At 38.6% G+C, this 20,593-nt stretch overlaps 1 protein-coding gene across 1 annotated transcript; it reads right to left on the reverse strand.

The window, feature by feature from the left end:
• Positions 1-6,302: 6,302 nt before the first annotated feature.
• Positions 6,303-20,266, reverse strand: LOC122640367 (transcription factor VOZ1-like). Its single transcript, XM_043833532.1, has 5 exons — positions 20,199-20,266; positions 19,636-19,886; positions 19,360-19,512; positions 7,560-8,082; positions 6,303-7,410 (listed from the first exon to the last, which is right to left on the reverse strand). The coding sequence occupies exons 2-5, from the start codon at positions 19,858-19,860 to the stop codon at positions 6,854-6,856; spliced, it is 1,458 nt and encodes a 485-aa protein (XP_043689467.1). The 5' UTR covers positions 19,861-19,886; positions 20,199-20,266; the 3' UTR covers positions 6,303-6,853.
• Positions 20,267-20,593: the final 327 nt, after the last annotated feature.

Below are 20,593 nucleotides of genomic sequence, written 5' to 3' on the forward strand. Positions count from 1 at the left end.
AAGACAGAAGATCAAAGCCCATTATTATTAGTCAATAGTAGCCAATCTAACCAATAGGGCTTTGTTTTGGGTTGTGGAATCTCTCAACCTTAGCCCACCTAATCTTTTAGATAGACAGATCTCCTTCCAAACAATATAATGACTTTTATTTTTATTATAATACCCTCCAAAAAAAAAACTAGTATGAATCAAATCAAGTTTACTAGACACATTTTCAAGGAATAGGAAACACTGCATCTAATCTATAGGGATGGTTGAAAGGATTGATTGTAGTAGCACATATCTGCCAGCATAAGTTAGCAAGGTAGCCTTCCACATGGTAAGGCGATTATGTGCTTATCAATAATTGATTTCAATCCCTTCAACTTGGAGCGAGGATGAAAAAACTTAGCACCTGAATAAGATGCCACATCAATCATTATCTTAACACTCAACAAATCACTCTAGTATTTTTGGTCTCCACAAGAAACATTCTTACTAAAAAAGACCTCAATCTTATTAAAGTTTGGGAAAAAAAATGCTGGCCGACAGTGCCCCTTACGCCCTCTCACATGGGGTAGTGAAATGACCATCCTATCCCTCCTTTGGATGCCTATTTGTTCTCCCACTTGCTATTGTGTTGGTGCAGGGGCCACAAAGCCTGGTAGCAAACTCTTTCCTGAAAGTTTATATGTTTACTGGATAAATCAGAAAATAAATCCAAAATTGTTTTTATGATTAAAACATTTTTTTTTTTTCTGGACAAAATATGAAAGTATCATCTGCAAACAATAGATGAGTAAATTCTGGTGCATTTTTAGCAACTCTGACTCCTTGAAACATTTTAAGGTATCTATAACGCCAAAAAGCCTAGACATCGTCTCCATAACCAAGATAAAGATGAAGAACTTAAAGTGTCCCTGACAGATACCTCTAGATGGCTCAATGTTTTCAAAGCAAATTCCTTCCAACTTGATGAGATAAGAAACTGAATGATTTCCTACTAAATCACACCACCTAAACACAAACCCAAAAAACTCAAAGCTGGCTCTAATAAGACCCCATTCTATCATGTCAGAAGCTTTACACATGTCTAATTTAATAGCCATAAACCTACCTTCTTCTTCTTATGCCTAAATACTCGAAAAATCCATGAGATAGTATGATATTATCTACAATTTGCATCCCAAGAGCAAAAGCTGCTTGGAAGAAGGATATAAAGCTATCAAAAGAGGTCTTAGTCTTCTAGCAAGAATTTTGGCAATGACCTTATATTAAATATTACATAAACTTATTGGATGGAATTCTTCCACATGAGCTGCTCAAAGTTTCTAGGGATACTAATCTACAAAACCTAACATCATATTTCACAAGATCCCAAAATGATTGGTAGAAAACTATTACCCAACATGATTGTATGAAGTACTCAAATTTCTTATCATATTTATGCTGCGAAGGTTTATGGCTAACCAAGGATGGAGATTTAAGAGTTTAATCACATGTGCCATCTAAATGGAATCACTTCTCCTTTCAAAAAGGAAAGAACACCAAATAGAGACAAACAAAGGCATTGGGGTGGGGACTGGGGAGCTAGGGGGCATGTCCTACAAGGTTATTAATCGGGATTCAGATAGGGTCCAGTCAATTATGATTCCAATTCAGTTGGAATCAGCCAACATCGATCGAAAATCAGCATGAATCCTCAAAACCTAACATAGATCGGCCGAAATCAAGATCAAACTCGATTGATTCAGATCGGAATCGCCCGATTCCTACATGACCCAAAAGGCGAATTTCCATAGATTAGAGCTGACCAACAAACAAGAATTTAAGATGGAAAACAAATAGATGGAGCGGTCCAGATGGTTCTTAAATAATAGCAAGTTAGAAATAGATGATTGGACTCAACTGAAGATCCATTGCAAAAGGGACATAGATTGTTCAACTGAAACCCCATTCATTCAGCAAACCCGAGAGATTCTGACTATCCCTTTGTTGTGGTTTGTTTTAATTCTTAACTCATCTGATTAGATTATCATTGTGCAGGAAGCTCACTCGTCCCTTTGCTCTATGTCAGAGCCATTCTTGAGCTGCTCATCCTACTTGATCGTGTCTTCTTACTTCACGAGGTTACCTAATGTTCGCCTTCTGACGAAGAGATGTCAGCCTTTCACTATTGTAAGCACTTACTGACTTTCTTTACGTTGAGTTCACCTGGCCTTTATCAGATTTGAAGCAATGACTGATTCCGTATGAAAGCTACATGACTCTACTACTGAGTTAAAAGGGCCCATTTTATTCAATTAAGGAATTAGCCCACTATGAGTCTACTACATTTATACAAAGAAGAAAAGTGTCCAGATTGGTTGGCCAATATTGTCCCCATAAAGAAAAAGAATGGTAGATCGGAGTCTATATTGACTTTCGACCACACCATAGTGACCTCCGAAGCGAAATTTAGCAGCCAATTGTTGGCTCTAAATAACCAACCTAGCAATAATCTCAATTCTTCCATAACATAACGGGGCGGGGTTGCACGCGAGTCGAGTGACGTAAGTGGCAGCTATATTTTGATTCATCTTCTTCTTCCAAAGGTTTCATAATTGGACCTTAAATCCATTTTATATGATGGGAGTGGTCGGGGTACTGGGTACTGCTCTTACTCCTTTTTTCAAACACTCTCTCATAGATGCTTCAGCTGTTACTAAGAAGCGTGCCAGAGAAAAGATACTTATTATGTAGTTTTTTTCGCAAGTCACTCACATTAGTATGCCACTTGTCCTTAACCTAGGAGTACTGCTTTAACAAAGCTAACAATAGGTCAGACACGCTAGGAGGGTGGTTTACGACCACAAAGAATCAAGCCGCCCGTAAAACAAGTATTTGGGCTCCTAACATGTCAGAACAAGCTGAAAAACTATAGCGCGTGCGTTAGTGTAACGATGCTCATAGATTTACTTTACTGCATAGGAGAAAGGATGGATCACCTGCCGATGTTTGATCCAACAAAACTATACTAGAAGAATAGGATACGGATTGACCGGCACAAAAATGGGGGGGGGGGGGGGTGCTTTGATCGGCCTAGAGCAGAATAGCAGAGCCAATACAAGTATTAGTAGCATAGCAAAAATGCGCTCTTTAATTGTGGCCTCTCCTTCCTTGTTTGAGGTGCTCCTTTTTCCCCAAGAACAGTATCAAAGATTTAGAGGGAGCCCGCAGGGCTCAAAACTTTGATTCCCACTCATAGAGCCGCTCCCCTATCATTGTGTTTTGTCCTCCAGACAGCTTTCAAAGCGGGAGAGGGAAAGCAAGATGATCGATCGACTACAGGAGTTGTAGAGGCTCTTGAACATTCTGTGATCACTTATAAAATTGGGATCTTGAGGAACCGATTCCGATTCTTGAAACCCTAGTGCCTGCGACAGTCGCACCAAAACAAAAGCAAGCTTTGACGAGTGACAAGTCACAAATTCTCAATCTCACCACTTTTGCTTCCTTTCACTCTAAAAGTCCTTCTCTACTTATCTCTATGTGATTAATTCCAACAAACACCTATTGTGTTGTAGATCATACATATTAGAGATACAAGTCATTGTAAAGAAGCTAAGATGTTCAGAACTAACCCACAGACAATTTCTTCATCACCTTCCATATCCAAAGCTCTATAAACGGCAAACTATAAAACTCTTCACGTCCACCCATTCTCCTCACCCCCACCAGAAACCAACCCAAACCTCAATTTCTCACTACTCCAGCTTCCAAACGGATTTGGATATTTTTCAAAAACCAGTTTTTGAACACGGATTCTCCTAAACAAATACGAACATGAATCGGATAAGGATTTTCAACTATCTATTTCCATCCTCAGTTGTTTGTAGGAGAAATGGAGAAAATGAAAACTTGACTAGAGTTGATGTTGAAGGACTGAGCCACTACCTACTAGGGTTGATATTGTAGGGTCCTATTTGAAATAACATAGATGTCCTCATGAATCTTTTTCTTTCATTTTATTTCTTGTTTATTACATGTAATATGTTGTGAACTGATCATCATATATATATTTTAGAATTATAAATAATTATTTATAAACCTATTATATAATCATATTTTATAATCTATTTTGAATAGTTTTTGTAAATAGATTTTTTGAATATGTATTCCCCTAGATTAATACGAAGGCAAATCGGATTCAGATTTTTTACTATCCAGTTACATCCTTATTGGGAGATAGTGATGCTATTCATTGGCCAGCTATTACATTTCCCTAGAGTTTATTATGTTAGTTGATTACAATCAGAAATGATATGTGAAGTTTCGAATATGAGGGAAAATTATTTTACAATGTAATTTTAGTTTCTTAATACCCACACACCAAATTTGACTTCCCTTAAAATTATATTTCATTTTTCAAAAAATATTTATGTTTTCTTTGTAACCAAACAAAGCCCAAGTGAAAAGCAGAGAGAGAAAACATAAGCACACACACAAACAAACACAAGTTCAAATTATGCTAACTGATGATCTGCAAGTGTGTCACCATGAGCCAAAGCAAAGCAACAAAATTATTGCTGCACACTTGAATCATATTGGATTTAACGAGGATAATTAGAGCGTTGAACCAGACTCATGACATAGATATCCAAAGGCAACTAGAACTACTTAGATCATCATTGAAATTTCCACAACTCAGCAATCATTTTATCCCTATAAATTGGACAATGTTGGCCTGTTTGGGTAATTTTTTAATAGGCAAGAGTTCTGTGGAGGAGTGTGGCCGCTACTCAATAGAAGCACACTCAACGGCTTCAACAAGGCAGTCATTACCGTCTTTCATGGGGGGTAGACGATCAATTTGCCCATGTGTCTTGGGGCAGGGGGTATCGAATTTTTATCTCTTCCAATTCTGACACCCTTCAATTCCCTCCAATCCCTCACATGGGAGTGAAATGACCACTTACCCACTGCTTTGGGAAGTGTGTCCAGGCAGTGGGTAAGTGGTCATTTCAGTTCCCATGTGAGGAATTGGAAGGGAATTGGAGGGTGTTAGAATTGGAGGTGATAATGGTCCTATCACGGGGGTATACTACCCCCACAGAGAACTTTCTCCTTTTGTAATACTCAAACTTATTGAGTAATTTAATTAGAAGAAAGATTGGATGAGTAATTTTATAAAGTGAAACTGGAATGTGAGTAATCAATTTCCCTAAAAAATATTCGTTTGACAAAATACGAAGTTGTTATTCTGTCATGCTTTTTATTTAAATAAAAAGAGAGAAGCACTAAAATTTGAGTAATCTTACAATTTTCCTAAAAAATATTCGTTTGACAAAATACCAAGTTGTCCTGTCATGCTTTTTATTTAAATAAACAGAAGCACCATCTTAACCCCCCTAAAAAAAAAACAGAGAGAAGCGCTACGTTATTTATGGGAATTTCTACTCAAACTAAAATAAAAGCAAACAGTAGAATGATTAAAAGGGGAAAACTGGCTAACAATTGTACTCCATATATTACTTCTTTAATTGTAATTTGTAAGGGATCTTACTTTGCCACTGAAGCAATTCAGAATTTTATTTTTTTTTTGATGAAAATAAAATAAAATAAAGTTAAAAAAAATAAACAGAAGAAACATCCATTAATCATCAATCAACATTCTCATTCTTTTACCTCATATATATTACTTCTTTAATTCTAAGCGCAAATACCTTCGCCATTGAAGAAATTCAGATCCTTCTCGTGTTCTGAAAGTATGCAGTCTCCTCAATTTGAAAAATGTAATACGATCCAGAGGACCAGTGCGTGCCTTTTGAAGAAGAACCATTGTGGGACAATTAGTTAAAGCTTTGCCTATTTTATACATGTGACGGTTGAATGAGGCTGAATCAAGATCTCGTATCAGAACCATTCTCGTATGGTCTTAGCCGTACAAGAATGGTTATACTTCTCATACGAGAACCTGAGCTGCCCTTTGCTGTGAAAAATCTATTCTTTGTTTTTTTTTTTTTTTTTTTGGGGGTGGGTGGGTGTGTAAACACTTAATATTAACAGTTCATAAAATACAGCAGTCTTGATACAAAAAGTGGAATAAGCTGCGACACATCATACACCCTAATCCATAATATCTTGCAAAACAAAGAAAACAAGAAGGAAATGAGAGCAAAATTAAGCATACGGAACAGATTCCATTAGTAAAGCAGAATCCTTCCCAGTTCCCACCTTCTGTACGAAGTGAATGTGCTATGTTTAAGCCATTCTGTAACAATAATATAAATAGACAATTGTCGAGCAATAATACAGAGAGACCATTTGTTTTTGAACAATAATGAGCTAAGAAAGCAATTTAACACATGTACTTGTAACTAAATAAACTGTCAGTTAAAGTTAAAAGTTAATAATCAACAGCACTAAAATCTTCAGCTAATACCTTCTGAAGCAGAGCCAAAACTACTTATGGACATATGATAGGTGCTAAACCCATGCAATGCAAGGATTGAACTAAAGCTGTATTTGCATCTTCATCCCAAACAGTTCTTTAGACCATTCCATCAGCATCATTCACCCTCGGACCACATATTTAGCAAAATGCACCACCTAAATACAACCAGTTCTGCTGTAAGTTAATCATCTCTCAGCGGTCAGAGGATGCTACAGCATCCAGGTTACTAACATAACACTCCCAGAGGATAACAAACTATGCACAATATTGCCTTGTGACAAAAAATTGTGACTGGTTGAATATTATTGACCAGAAACTGAAGACTGATGATCTACAGAGAAATTGCAAAAATTCCACTATCTACAGTGAAAAGCATCATATATTAAAATCTTACTTTCACAATGCCTTTTGCTTCCGCATGCAGCAAACTTTCCTTCCTTATGTACCATAGTAGTCGCTCAAATTCTCAACAAGATAACTACTATATGGAGCATTCACACAATAACCAAATGTTTCATTTGTAGGAGCAATCTGGTCTGGAGCAGAAGCAACATTCGCAACGTCAGTCTTCAAATTAACTTTTCCCCTACCTTTAACAGAACGTTTATTATCCACAGGGAACTCAGCTGTCAGCCTTCCCATCTGCTTCTGCAGATCAGCAAGTGAATCGGTTGTTACTTTTCCTTTGGGGGTTTTCTTTCCATCAACAAGCTTGAGTTCTAACCTATACAATGCACAAGCATCACAGTTGTTGATCTCATATTCATACAGGTGCCACTCGAAATTGTTCAGTGGTTGTGGGTCCATGTAGTAAGACCTCTTAAGACCCCCATGTTCCTTCATCACCTGCTTCCTTGACTCATGCCAACCACGTCCACTATAATCAGGCAATGACCGCTGCTTTCTGTTACCACTCTCAAATGCTCTTCGAGGTTTATCAAAAAAGAGCCACTCCCTAATTGTTTCACCCTCAAGCACGAAAAGATCAAATAGCTCTGCATTATAAAAAGAGTGATTAGTTAGACCAAAATTCCCTCTCTTCTGTCCACACTCAGCAGTTCAACAATATGTTAATCAGAGATGCAAGACCATAATGAGTAAATGTGCAAGCAGAAGAATACAATAAGGGCACAACAAAGCTTACCAGTAGCATTCCATGGAGACTTCGTAGTTGCAGCACCCTCACACTCTGGAATACCCACATTCTTTCCTTGTGTTTTTGCACTAAGAGCAGCAAAAAGGGGACCATCCTTTAGCTCAATACCAAATGGTCGCAGAACTGGAGTCATACCTGGAGGACCTTCATTCAATGCAAGGGTTGCATGAAAGCTGCTGCAGTAGTCTTGAAACCAATCTGACCCCTTTGCAGGTCTGGGGCAATCCCAGAGTGCACATTTTGGTCCTAAGAAGGCAGAAGGTGGTGGGCAGATACTCGGAAGAAAGCCAGAAATTTGGGAAACATCATCCTCTCCACACTGACCAGTACAATTTAATCCAATGAAAAGATCAGGGTCAAACTCTTGATGCAAATCAAACTGTTGATAGTCTAGGTGAGTTGTCACTTCCAAGTTATTCATTGATGTATTATACACTCCCGACGCATGGCCTTTGCACTGATCAACCCCCTGAAACCCATGTTCTTCTGGTCCTTGATTTGTGAAATAATCCTGCAAGCAAAACCAATTACACAGATCATGTTACAGATCCATCTTTAACAGATAATGCAGCTGCAAATAAGTAAACATCCAAAATATCAACCCTAAAGAACTATAAATAAAACTGGAAGAACTTCAATTTTGTTTTTAAGTAATCAACAATTGAAAAACAGCACTTCATTGTTGTTGGCTATTTTATTCTTATTATTAAAGAACTAAGAAACTTGTGCTCCCTGTCGTTAATGTATCCTGTCATACTTTCTATTTTAAGCGTTGAGGTAGACTATAATATGGATTAACAGTTTGCTCTTTTATTATTATTATTATTATTATTATAAAAATTCTGGACAATGCCAGCTCAAAAATGAAATAGCACACCCCTCTCACATATCACTGTTCATGTGAGGGGATGATATGTCAAAAATGCCCTTCCCACTTCTGAAAGATTCCAAAAGGGCCCTCTCCCTACACACAAAATATACATATATATTGTATGCCAGGTAGGCAGCCAGCACCGTAATATATTCAGCCAATCTCCTTTTGTATTTAATGAGTGTATTAAGCTATTAATTAGGTTTTATATCTTTACCAACCTTATGCAAGGGCATCCTCTGTAAGCAACATGCCGCATCGGCGCCCAAATGCGGTGACAAGTAGGCAAGGGTTCTAGTACCATGGACAAGTGTGGGTAAAGAAGCTAGTCCAAAAACAGAGTATTAGATTAGCATCTTGGAACATTGGATCCTTAGCGGGTAAGAGTCTAGAGCTGATAGGTGTTGAGGAGAAGAAGGATTAATATTGCCTGTATTCAAGAGACTAGATGGAAGGGTAAAAAGGCTAAGGAGTTGGACAACTTTAAACTTTGTTATACGAGAGATCTAAATAATAGAAGTGGAGTAGGTATAGTATTGGATAAGGATCTTAAAAATGATGTGATGGATGTTAAAAGATTTGGAGATAGGATTATATCTATTAAGCTTGAGTTGGAGAAGGAAGTTGCCAATATAATTAGCGCTTCCGCAACCTAAGAAGGATTGGATGAAAGTAGTAAGTTACAATTTTGGGAACACATGGATCGATTAGCGCAAGTTTTAGTCAAGGAGAAAAGATTATTATAGGGGGTGATCTGAACGGACATGTGAGGAGAGATCGTAGAGGCTATGGAGGCGTACAAAGAGGTTATGGTTTTGGAGAGAGGAATGAGGAGGGGATCTCAGTTTTAGATTTTTCGATGGATTATGATTTATCTATTGTGAACACTTACTTTGAAAAGAGAGAAGAGCATTTATTACCTACGAAAGTGGGAATCATATCAGCCAAATTGATTTCTTCCAAGGTCCGATAGATTATTTTGTAAGGATTGTACGATTATACCTGGGGAGAGCCTGACTACTCAACATAGATTGGTGGTCATTGATATGTGCCTCATTACACAAAATCGTAAGTTAGGGGAGCCGACTTGTCCTGATAAGGTGGTGGAGGTTGAAAGGAGCTTCCTCGAATTCATTTATTGATAAAGTGGTCAAACAAGGAAACTGGGACTTTGAGGGAGACACCAATACGATGTGGAACGAGATGACAACTTGTATTAAGAAGGTTGCCAACGAGGTCCTAGGAGAATCGAAAGGAAACCGCCATGCCCCTAAGGAGACTTGGTGGGATGATAAGGTTCAAGCAGCCATTAAGACTAAGAAAGCTTGTTACATTGCAAAAGACTAAGGAGGTAGAGGATCTAAAAAAGGTATAAATTTTTCAGAAATGAAGCTAAGAAGATTGTGGGGAAAGCAAGGGCAAAGAAATATGAAGTTCTTTATAACAATCTAAACACAAAGGAAGGGGGAAAAGCTATCTATAAGATAACTAGAATGAAAGAAAGGAAGAGTAGAGATTTCGACTATGTTAGATGCATTAAAAGTGAAGATCGTAGAGTACTAGTAAGCATAGTTGTCAAGGTGTCGCCTAGGCGGCGCCTTGGCGTTTAGGCAGAAATCCATGGGTAAAGCGGTAGGGTGCCTTATTGGAGTCAAGAAAGGAAGCCGCCTTGGTCACCTAGGCGACGCCTTATCCCGCTCGGTGGCCAAGGCGGTCGCCTTTTATATTTCAACTTTCTTTTTTTACTTTTTTATATAATGGCTTTTATTCTAATTATTTGCTTGTCATTGGCTGGTGTATAATAACTCTTTGCACTGAGATGCATGGGATCAAGATTATAAATTCCCTTTCTAAACCCACGAAACCAAACCCTCAACTCTTGCGTGCACGTTTGCAAGAACCCTTGACCACCGGCAGCGGTACTTTCTCCCTCTATTCTGGCTCCGACAACCTTCCTCAGACGCGTTTTCCTTCAGCAAGTCTTCCTCTGGTTATTCCAGCCCCAGCCAGGTAAGTGTATAATAATAATAATGTTGTTCACTTCTTCTTCTAGCTTTCCTTCTATGTTTTCCTACTTTTTTTTTTCTTCTCTGAGTTTATTCACCACTGCTCAGTCTTCTTCTTTCTCTGTTTTTTTTACTGATGTCCGCTGGTGACTCTTATTCAGTTCTTCTTTTCTGTTTCCATTTTCCTGACACTTTGTCTTCTCTGTAATTTTTTTTAACCGATGCTTCTTCTTCTCTGTAAATTTTTTTTACTGATGTTTCTGATGCTGCTGCTTCTTCTCTTTAATTTTTTTTACCGATGCTTCTGCTTCTTCATCTTTCTGTTTTTTTTTTTTTTGTTTTTGAATACTGCTGCTCAGTGCTCACTACTTTTCAGTGTTCACCTTTTTTCCCCTGATAATCAAAATAACTCACTGTTTACTCCTCCTCACCGCTGTTCATCTCCTTCTCCATTTTTTTTTTCTGCTCCCTCCATGAATGTGATACCATTACTGAATCGGAAATGCCAGATGTTTATTAGGTTGATTCTCTGTTTAATGAGTTAATCATCCAACTGAAAAGTGATTAACTAGGATGTGTTCTCAATACTGAATTGGAAATGCCAGATGTTTATTAGGTTTATTCTCTGCTTAACGAGTTAACCATCCAGGTGATAAGTGATAACTAGGACATTTGTCAACCACTCCATTGGCATTCCTATTGGTAATTTTGTATTCACATATTTGTTTTAATAATTTAATTAATTGATGATGTTTCTGAATACTAATGTGTCATGTATGGTTTTTGTCTTTTTGATGACTTGAGGTGGCTTAATGTTAATTTTTAATGATATAAGGTCTGATGTATTAATGTTAGAAGGGGGGGGGGGAATTAACACTTGCTTGGTCGCCTAGGCGGGCGCCTTGTCACCTAAGCGCTTAGGCAGCCCTCCACCATCTCGGGTCACCTTGACAACTATACTAGTAAGGAATAGGGACAGCAAGGAGAAATGGAAAGAGTATTTCCACACCCTACTAAATGAAGTCATTCTGAGTAATAGTGCCCCAAAAGATTGCATTACTCATCTAGACACCACAGGTTGTAGACATTTATGCAAAATTAAGGTGTCTAAAGTTGAAGAGGCTTTAAGAAAAATGAAAGTAGGCAAGGCTCCAGGCTCAAATGGGGTCCCAATAGAAGTATCTTCAGCTTAAGAATCTGTGGTTTATCTTGGCTAACCATGTTGTTTAATAAGATCATGAGCACAAGGAAAATGCCAGATGAATGGAGAAGAGGCATAGTGGTCCCAATTTACAAAAATAAAGGTGATATTCAAAACTGCAATAACTGTAGAGGCGTAACACTAATGCGTCATACTATGAAGTTATGAGAGACGGTTAATGAAACCCACCTGAGAAAAAAAACTACTATTTTAGAGAACCAATTTGGTTTTATACTATGAAGATCCATGATGGAAGCGATTATCTTACTTAGGAGGCTCATGGAAAGATTTGGAGAGGGCAAGAAGGATCTCCATATGGTTTTTATTGACCTAGAAAAAGCATACGACAAAGTCCCTTGAGAGTTAATCTGGCATATACTTGAAAAGAGAAGGGTTTCAAGTAAATATGTTAGACATAATTAAAGACATGTATGGTGCGGTGACTAGCGTAAGAACTATGAAGAGGGGGTTAAGGTAGTGAGTTCTCAATTACAATTGGGTTTACATCTAGGATCAGCCTTAAGCCCTTGTTTGTTTGCACTTATCATGGATGATATAACCAAAGACATTCAAGATGAGGTTCCTTGGTGTATGCGTTTTGTTGATGATATTGTTTTGGTGGAGGAGACAAAAGAAGGGATTTACGGCAAGTAGGGAGTTGTGGAGATCAACCTTGGAATCAAAAGGTTTAACGATAAATAGAACAAAGACAGAGTATATAATGTGTAACTTTAGTTACACTAGGACAGTTAATGAGGTGGTAAAAATTAATGAGAGATTATTCCACAAAAGTGGTTATTTTAGGTATCTAGGCTCAATCATAAATAAAGAATATGATATAGAGGATGATATTGTTCATAAAATTAAAATAGGACATATGAAGTGGAGAGATTTGTAAGTGACCAGCGTATTCCTTGAAAGCTTGAAGGAACATTTTATCAAACTATCATACGACTAGCTATGATGTATGGTGCGGAATGTTGCACAGTTAAGAAGCGTCAGATGAATAAATTAAGTATAGCGCAAATGAGGATGTTGAGATGGATCTGTGGCAAAACTACGAAGGATAAAGTAAGAAATGACCATATTAGAGCTGATTCGGGAGTAGCTTTGATACATGATAAGCTACGAGAAAGTTGTTTGAGGTAACATGGCCATGTACAACGGAGGCCTTGGGATGCTCAATATAGAAGAGTGATTAGATTCGGATTGAAGGAAATAAAAGAGCTAAGGGCAGGCATAAAATAACCATAGGAGAGTTGGTGAGTAAAGACATGCATAGTTTAGGACTTGTATCTTGTATGATTTCAAATAGAACTGATTGGACAGCAAGCATCCATGTAGCCGACCCCATTTAGTTGGGATAAGGCTATGTTGTTCTTGTTGTGTAAGAAACTTGTGCTCCAAATTCTGCATATGATAAGACCTGAGAACTGAGAAAGAAGGCCAATCCAATGGTCCTAACCACTTGACTGATTGCATCTGTTTGACCAAATTAAATGAATATTGGCAATGAACAAAATCTCGGTCGAAACTGACTGAAATTAATGCAAAAGTCGACCTCAAACCAGGGAAAAGATCAATTGCAGCAGGACCAACAACAACAACAACTCAGCCTTATCCCAATTAAATGGGGTCGGCTACATGGATCCTTTCAAAATAAAGTAGAGAAAACTGAGGTCCTCACAAAGGGAAAGGAAAGTAAGAGGAATGAAGAGTTAAAATAAAGAAATGGGATAAGAAAAGTGAGTAATAGAAAATGAAAGTAAGAGGAAAGAGGATAGCCTAGGAAATCAGGAAAATCTCAGTTACATGGTGTCGATAATGTGGATCCTTGCCCTCCAATAGGCTCTATCTGAGGTCATACTTAGCACTAGACCCAGACTATGTAAGTCATTCTTCACAACCTCACCTATGGTCATTTTAGGATTGCCCCTAGCTCTTTTAGCTCCTTCAATCGGCATCAGATCACTTATCCTTACTGGGGCGTCCCCAGGCCTCCATTGCACATGGCCAAACCACCTCAAACAACCCCATTTAGTTGGGATAACTAAAACTCTTTTTTTTATAGCTATTTATGTTTAAATATGAAGAAGAACATCAAAGTATAGGAAAGAAGAAGAAAGGGATATAGAAGAGGGGATAGGATCAACTCTCTCAGCCAGGCTATCTCAGTCCATCATTCTCTCACCCAGGGCATCTCATCCAGAGTATCACTGTTGCTGCATCTCACACCTTCAACCATAACTCTTTTTCTTCAATCTCTGTCCCTTTTCTGCTCAGCCACATACTTATTTATAATAAAACCTAAGACAACTTCTAGGAATAAAATCCCCTTTAAAATAGAAACCTGAGTCTAATTAGGATTCCTAATTAGGATTACACCTCAAATAGGAAACTAAATAAGTGTCTAATAATAAAATAAAACCTAAAATCAACTCTTCTAAGCCAGCAGTCTATTTCAGCTTCAAATTACTGTTCGTGTGAACAGTGTCGCGTGAACAGTACCACAAGTACTGTTCACGTGAACAATAACTTTTTTTTGGTGGTCTTCTTCATGCTTCGATCTACATCAGAAATCTTCGAGTTGTCTCGGTTTCAGGCCTGGCCAAAATGAAACCCAAGTTTCAACCTTGGGTTCAACCCAAGAAGACCCAGGTTCAAAACCCAGTGTTGAAACCTCAAAACGAGATCCGACACGTCTCTGTTTCGGGCCTGACCGAAACCAGGTCCAAAACCGAGATCTCAATCCTTGAATAACAGAAGAGGTCCATTTAGCTTGCAATAGAATTTTCCATCACACGCTTTAGTGGAAGGAGAAGCTCATCTAGTCAATTACTTGAAATAGCCACTTGGACACATGGAAATAAAATAGAATTTCATAATAATTGCAGAAAATTGATAGATGAATTGTAGCTCATAATATCTAAATGTGTAAAAATCACCATGTCAGCAAGCAAACGGTCCATGAGCCAAAAGTTTAAAAAGCAATGCCCCTTAGGAAATGCTACACTCATGAATAAGTTCAGAAAAAACAATGATGAAGTAGCTTTCAAGTGGGTTTCTGATGGTTTACAGGGACAATATCAGAATACACTACTGATGAAGAAATCTTTATTCCTTTAACTTGTTTGGGAAATCATAAAGCAAGAAAAATAAAGCATAATACAATATTTTAGGACTTCTAGTTGTTACCGATTATAATTAGCAGATCTATTCTTAACTTCATTGACTTTCTCTTAATGAATCTTTTCAGATATTATCAATCTTGACTCTATTTCCTAAAGTCATCTCTATTTTATTATGCCAATAATTTGTATTTTGTTCATTCTAAATGAGTTCTATGAAAATCTGGGCCCAACAACAGCCTGCTTTGCAACTGTCAACATCCATGAAAGAAAGAAGAGTATCGATATAGAATGTACAAACAAAAAAAACAGATGAGAAGAAGGAAGAAGACCAGGATTTTATTGTCCCATCCTGTGAATGGTAGCCACTCTCGAGCTCAGAATACAAATTAAAAAGCTGGGGAGAGGATATCCTAATACCTAGGTCATACCACTGTCATGCAATCCAAACAACCAAATTCATAATTTACAAAACTACCAGTTTCTATTTCTTCATCACACGATTCTGGCCACTGAAAGGAAGATTCATAAATAGAAAGACAACTGCCGTTCAAGCACAAAAGAGGACTGAATAAGCAAGCTAACAGATAAGGAAAGAGGGGGGGGGGGGGAAGGGAAGAGAAGAAAACAGAAAAAGACACTCTCCCTCTTATGCCAGGTGCCCCATGTGGTGAGCCACTGCTGCCCAAAAAGGTCTGATTTCAGCCCCATGAAAGATGCTGATTATCCTTTTTGGGTTTTCTACAACACTTCATGAAATAAAACTGAGTTTTGTTGGCAAGTAATAAACATTATAAATGTCCCTTTCTGGTATGTGTAGGAATATAACTTAGATTTATTCAGTAGAATGAGACTTGCAAGGTAGATTTAAGAATGAAGGAAAAGATCTCAATAAAAATTTAACAAAATCTAAAATCTCAACTTTACAGAATGGTAAAGCCTATCAATCCTGATGAGCAAAGGTGTCAATAATGAGGGTTCTGACAGGTATATTGAGCTGACTCTCAGCCAATAGGTACTCCCAGTCATCTTTCTGTCACTTGCTACAAGTTCTGGGGACTTGCACATGGAGAACAGTAACAAAAGTGACATCCATACCCTGTAAGGCTGTAACAAATCTCAAGCGTCCCAACCTACCACACCTTCTGGATGAACAAGTCAGAAAAGATTGTCGTCTATCTAATATAATGACTGAAAGCGGTTTGACTAGACCAAGTTAACTATTATAAATAATTACGATGACCACCACATGTTACTACTAGTAGAACAAAGGTGACAACCACCTTCTGTCACAAAGCCTCAGGACCCATCATATAATCCCTTACAAGTAAAAAAAGAGAATCTCTATCACTACCCTATACTTACCGTATATTTACTCAAACTTTCTTTTCTGATTCCCTCACACAAATAAGCTTCTACCTCTCCTTCTCCCCAGATACCTTAAAATACCTAAATTACCCCTCCTTTTCCATGTTAACCGTTTGTTCCTTTTTTTATTTTTTATTTAACTCTTAAACTGCCATTGTTATTTATTTCTGTTTTATTAAGTCGGACCCACGTTCTTCTTCTACTTCTTCTTTCTTTTTCCGTCATCAAACTTCAATTTGCAGGTCTCCCATGGGCTTTCTCCGCCATCAAACTTTGATTTGCAAGTCTACCATGGCATACAGGCCTTCCCACACCAAACCCCATCTCTGCAAGATAAAGATAGAAGTTATTAGGAAGTAATGATTAGAATCCATGTTAAGATATTCCCATATCTAACTAATGCTGCACAAACTAACAAGCCTCCCATGATTATTTAAGTTATATTTATTTCAAGTAGGGGAACTCAAATCATCCACCCGTTAAAAAGATAGTTCATGCAATCAACTGAAACCAGTGAATGATGGGTTTTTTTAGTATAGCTTCCATATCTCCAATTGTTATCACCTTCTCTCAAGATTCCGGAAACCCTGCCCCAACCCACCCACCCCCCCCCCCTTTCCGCCGGGAATTGAGGAACAGCAAACCTAAGATCCGAAGCTGAGGTGCTTTTTCGACGAGCTCTTGGACGTAGGTTCTCCGAAGCAGCGGCGTCATAGACTTGGCAGATGAAAGAAACAGGCTTGGTCTTGCTGACGGCCACCATTCTGATCTGCGGTGATCTCTCGGCAGCTTCTTGGACTCGGAGCATCACCAAACGCAAGGCCGTCACGACTGCACTCTCCATGGCAGGAGCAGCTGTCTGCTCCACCTTTGTCGCTTTCTCTTTCTGATTTGTCTCGCTTCTCATTTCTAGTCTGCTACACAAATGGGATAGTGAATGGGATATAGAGTGTCTAACATTCCGATTGCTTGGCTGAGGCAGTAATGTAAGACTAGGTTACTAGTCCCAAAAACCCACAAAATTCAAAAATTGGAATAAACTCAGAATTAGAAACTTAGGGTTTCCAGCCAAACCAGCCATGTGATGGTGATCAAACTAGGATCAAGTGTAGAGGTTGGTAAGAGGATCCTTGGCTCCAAATCTCATCCAATTGTGATGGTTGGATGTTGAGATATAAGAGAAACACCAAATTAGAAGGTTATGGAAAACCTTCAAAACAGAGCTGATATTGGGCTCCAATAGCAACTGAGTGTAGACATTGATTGTAGGAGCTTTGTCTGTAAGTTTGAGCCAATCTTGATGGCCAGAAGTGGAGATGGAGGAGGGAGAATGAAAATAGAAGGTTAGTGGATATGGAAGGTTTCAGCCTGTGGAGTGGGGTGAAATAGGAGGTCGAGTGGAGGGAATAGAAGGGGGATGTTGTGTTTCAAAACCCAGCAGGGTTGGTGAAGGATTGGGGAAGGTATGGATTTAGTAACTTGCAGCCAAAGGGATTTGCAGAGGTGCAGCAACAGCTTCAATCAAAGGATCAATCAGCTGCAGCAGCGACAGTTGAGGTTTGGATGGTGATCTTCAGTAGCAGCAACAGTCACAGGCAGCAGCAGGTACTAACAGGGATGGAGAGAATGGGGAAGAAGAGAATTAGAAGGTAGGGGGAGATAGGTGAATTTGGCTCTCTCAGCCAGGCTCCTAATGGCCCTTCATGTCATTGTCACTCATAAGGGACAAGAGAATCTTTGCATTCAAAGCAAACTTTTCCTTCAACTCATAAAATCGTGGTGGGCTTCTAAAAGCCATTACAAATATATAGAGGGCTATGCTTGCACCTCTAGTTAAAAGAAAATAGAAACTTAGCATAATAGGCTAGTAACATGAAAACAGAAACTACTTTAAATAACTAGGACTGAAAGAAAATAGCAGCAAAATAAAATCTTCAGTCTCCATAAGGTGCAGTCGAAATCTTCATGTGGTCCCCACCAAAGATGCCATTCGGCCAGCACTTGCAATTCAAAATTTGTCAATTGAAAATTGAAATTTATACCCTTAACTTAAAACTTGAAGTTACTAATAATTAAAGACTGATCTGCCCCACAATTCTTCTAGGAATATTCTCACCAAGCTAAACCAAGGGGCTGTGACACTGTTCACGTGAACAGTGTTTTGGCCTCTTCTTCTTCTTCATGTTTTGATCTACATCAGGCAGCCATGGAAGGGTGAGGGTGAGTGAGGGTTGGGCAAGGAGGAAAGGGGGTGGCGAGGGATACCTTTTCGTGTTCAAAGAAGAAGAAGGAGGTGTTTGAATAAAAAAAATGAAAAAGGGCGGATTGAATAAAAAATAATTATTAAAAGGGTAAAAGATTTGCAAATAAAAAATAATATAAAATAGATGAGAACGGAAGGAGAGATGAGGAGAATAGGTTAAGAGGAGTAATTTGGCCATTTTACAAGCACCACAGAAAGGAGAGGTAAGAGTTCACTGTTTGGGGGGAATCAGAAACAAAAGTTAAAGCAGGGGAGTATCAATAAATAGAAGCTAAGTAAATGGGAGTGATAGTAAAAAGCCCTAAAAAAAGGCATACCCAGTGCATGAGGCTCCCACCGTTGCGGGGTCTGTGGAGGGTCATAATTTACGCAGCCTTTACTCCCGTTTTACGGAGAGGCTGTTTCCCAACTTGAACCCACGAACACTAGGTCACAATGGAACAACCTTATCGTTGCACCAAGGCCCATCCTTACAAGGGAAGCAGAGATGAGTGAAAAACGGGGTTTAATCATTATACATGAATATGTATTCATCACAAACATCATCATCGTTGTTATAGTTTGCTGTTATTGTTCTGTTAATCTATCAAAAGAATAACTTAGCTAAGATATTATTTAAGAACAGTTTGATTACTTTAAACAACATTCCTTCTTTGATTAGAAACTAGCTACGAACAATAAGAACCAACTGCATATACTTCTTGCAGTTGCAGGTACAATCTACTATACAAGAAAGCTCACAGGCAGCTTGGAGCCATTAAGACTTGGACAGATCAATGTGTAATTTTAACCATAGAAATCCAGCCTTGATCTCATATTTCAGATCCTCTTACTGAAAGTATCACCCTTTTTTCATTTCTCAAGTCCTACAACCTTCGGAAAGCATTACAAAATAGAAGTTGCACAGCAATCACAACGAATTTAACCTAAAAAAGATTGACAGAAAATTACCTCCTGGAATGCGGTATTATCTCCCGCCTGAATGGTTTGATCATTAGGCTCAGGCTTAGCGGGCTCTGCCAATGCACTGGTTGCATCATCTTCCTCCTCAAAACGCTGCAACATACGGAAAATATCTGAAGAGAAAGAAACAGTACCACCACCCTGCACAATAAACATTCCTATTGTATCAGAGAGAGAGAGAGAGAGAGCGATGGAGATGGATGTCTGAGAAAGAGAAAAGATCAAAAGAATGAATAAGTGGAATTAAGAGTAGAAAACTCGGACAATCAAAGAGGATGCAGGAGAAGACTCGTTGAGTTCAGCTTTCCATTCGCTCAGCATCTGATGCACTTGCTCCTCCAGAACAACAGCATCGCTCGTACGGCTTTCTTTCCTAGCGAATTGTAGATCCGTAAACATACCCTGGAGATTATCCACCCGGTTCTTCGCTTTATCCTTGAAGAGCTGGTGGGATGCAGACTTGCAAACACTCTTCGAACCTTTCCCCATTGAAAACCAAATTCTTCACCGAATCCCTATCCACGAAACAAAAGCAACACTACCTCAACCTCACTCCAGAAAGACCAGAAATAACATAAAATTCGCCAGAGTAGAACAAGTGTTCAAGAAATAATCGATGAATCACGAAACCGAAAGACAACACGAAATCAAAACCGCAAATTTAACTATAATACTATTTTCTCCATATAGAATCCCTAAATTTTAGGGCGGATTACAACGAAAATACAGCAACGCAAGAAAATTTACAATCAATATAGAAACTGATACCAATATATTGCAGAAAATAAAGAGAGACAAAAAAACAAACGATCCGATGAAGTGCTCACCTGAACGTTTCTTAGATTTCTGTTTCCGTTTAGGTTTCAGAAGTAGAAGATTTCGATCAGTGCAGGGGAACGAAACAAAGAGATTGGGATTTATGGATTTGCTTTTCTACAGTTCGTCTCTCCCTCCATGCAAAGACCCCAAAAGAAAGAAAAGCAATATGTACGCGGGCAAAAAGCGGTCAAGGAATTATACTAAAGAAAAAGTTTCTAATTAACTTGACACCTCTCCAGTACCGTTTTTTATGGAAAGTTTGTAACTTCCTTGTGTACGGGCTTCTTCATTATTTACCTTGAACCGGACCAAGCTTAAGTCACCGATCTGGTCGAGCCGCCAAAGACAGTCTGGTCTGGGAAAAGTCTGTTTTTTTTGTTCAGCTTGGTCATGGCGGAATATA

The sequence above is a fragment of the Telopea speciosissima genome, chromosome 9, assembly GCF_018873765.1.
Source record: "Telopea speciosissima isolate NSW1024214 ecotype Mountain lineage chromosome 9, Tspe_v1, whole genome shotgun sequence".
In the NCBI taxonomy this organism is placed as follows: Eukaryota; Viridiplantae; Streptophyta; class Magnoliopsida; order Proteales; family Proteaceae; genus Telopea; species Telopea speciosissima.

Coding starts and splice junctions, on each gene's coding strand:
- LOC122640367 (XM_043833532.1), bottom strand. CDS start 19,860: ATGGGGAAAGGTTCGAAGAGTGTTTGCAAGTCTGCATCCCACCAGCTC. Junction 8,083..19,359: donor ATAATACCGCATTCCAGGAG/GTAATTTTCTGT, acceptor TTTTGCTTGCAG/GATTATTTCACAAATCAAGG. Junction 7,411..7,559: donor GTCTCCATGGAATGCTACTG/GTAAGCTTTGTT, acceptor TTTATAATGCAG/AGCTATTTGATCTTTTCGTG.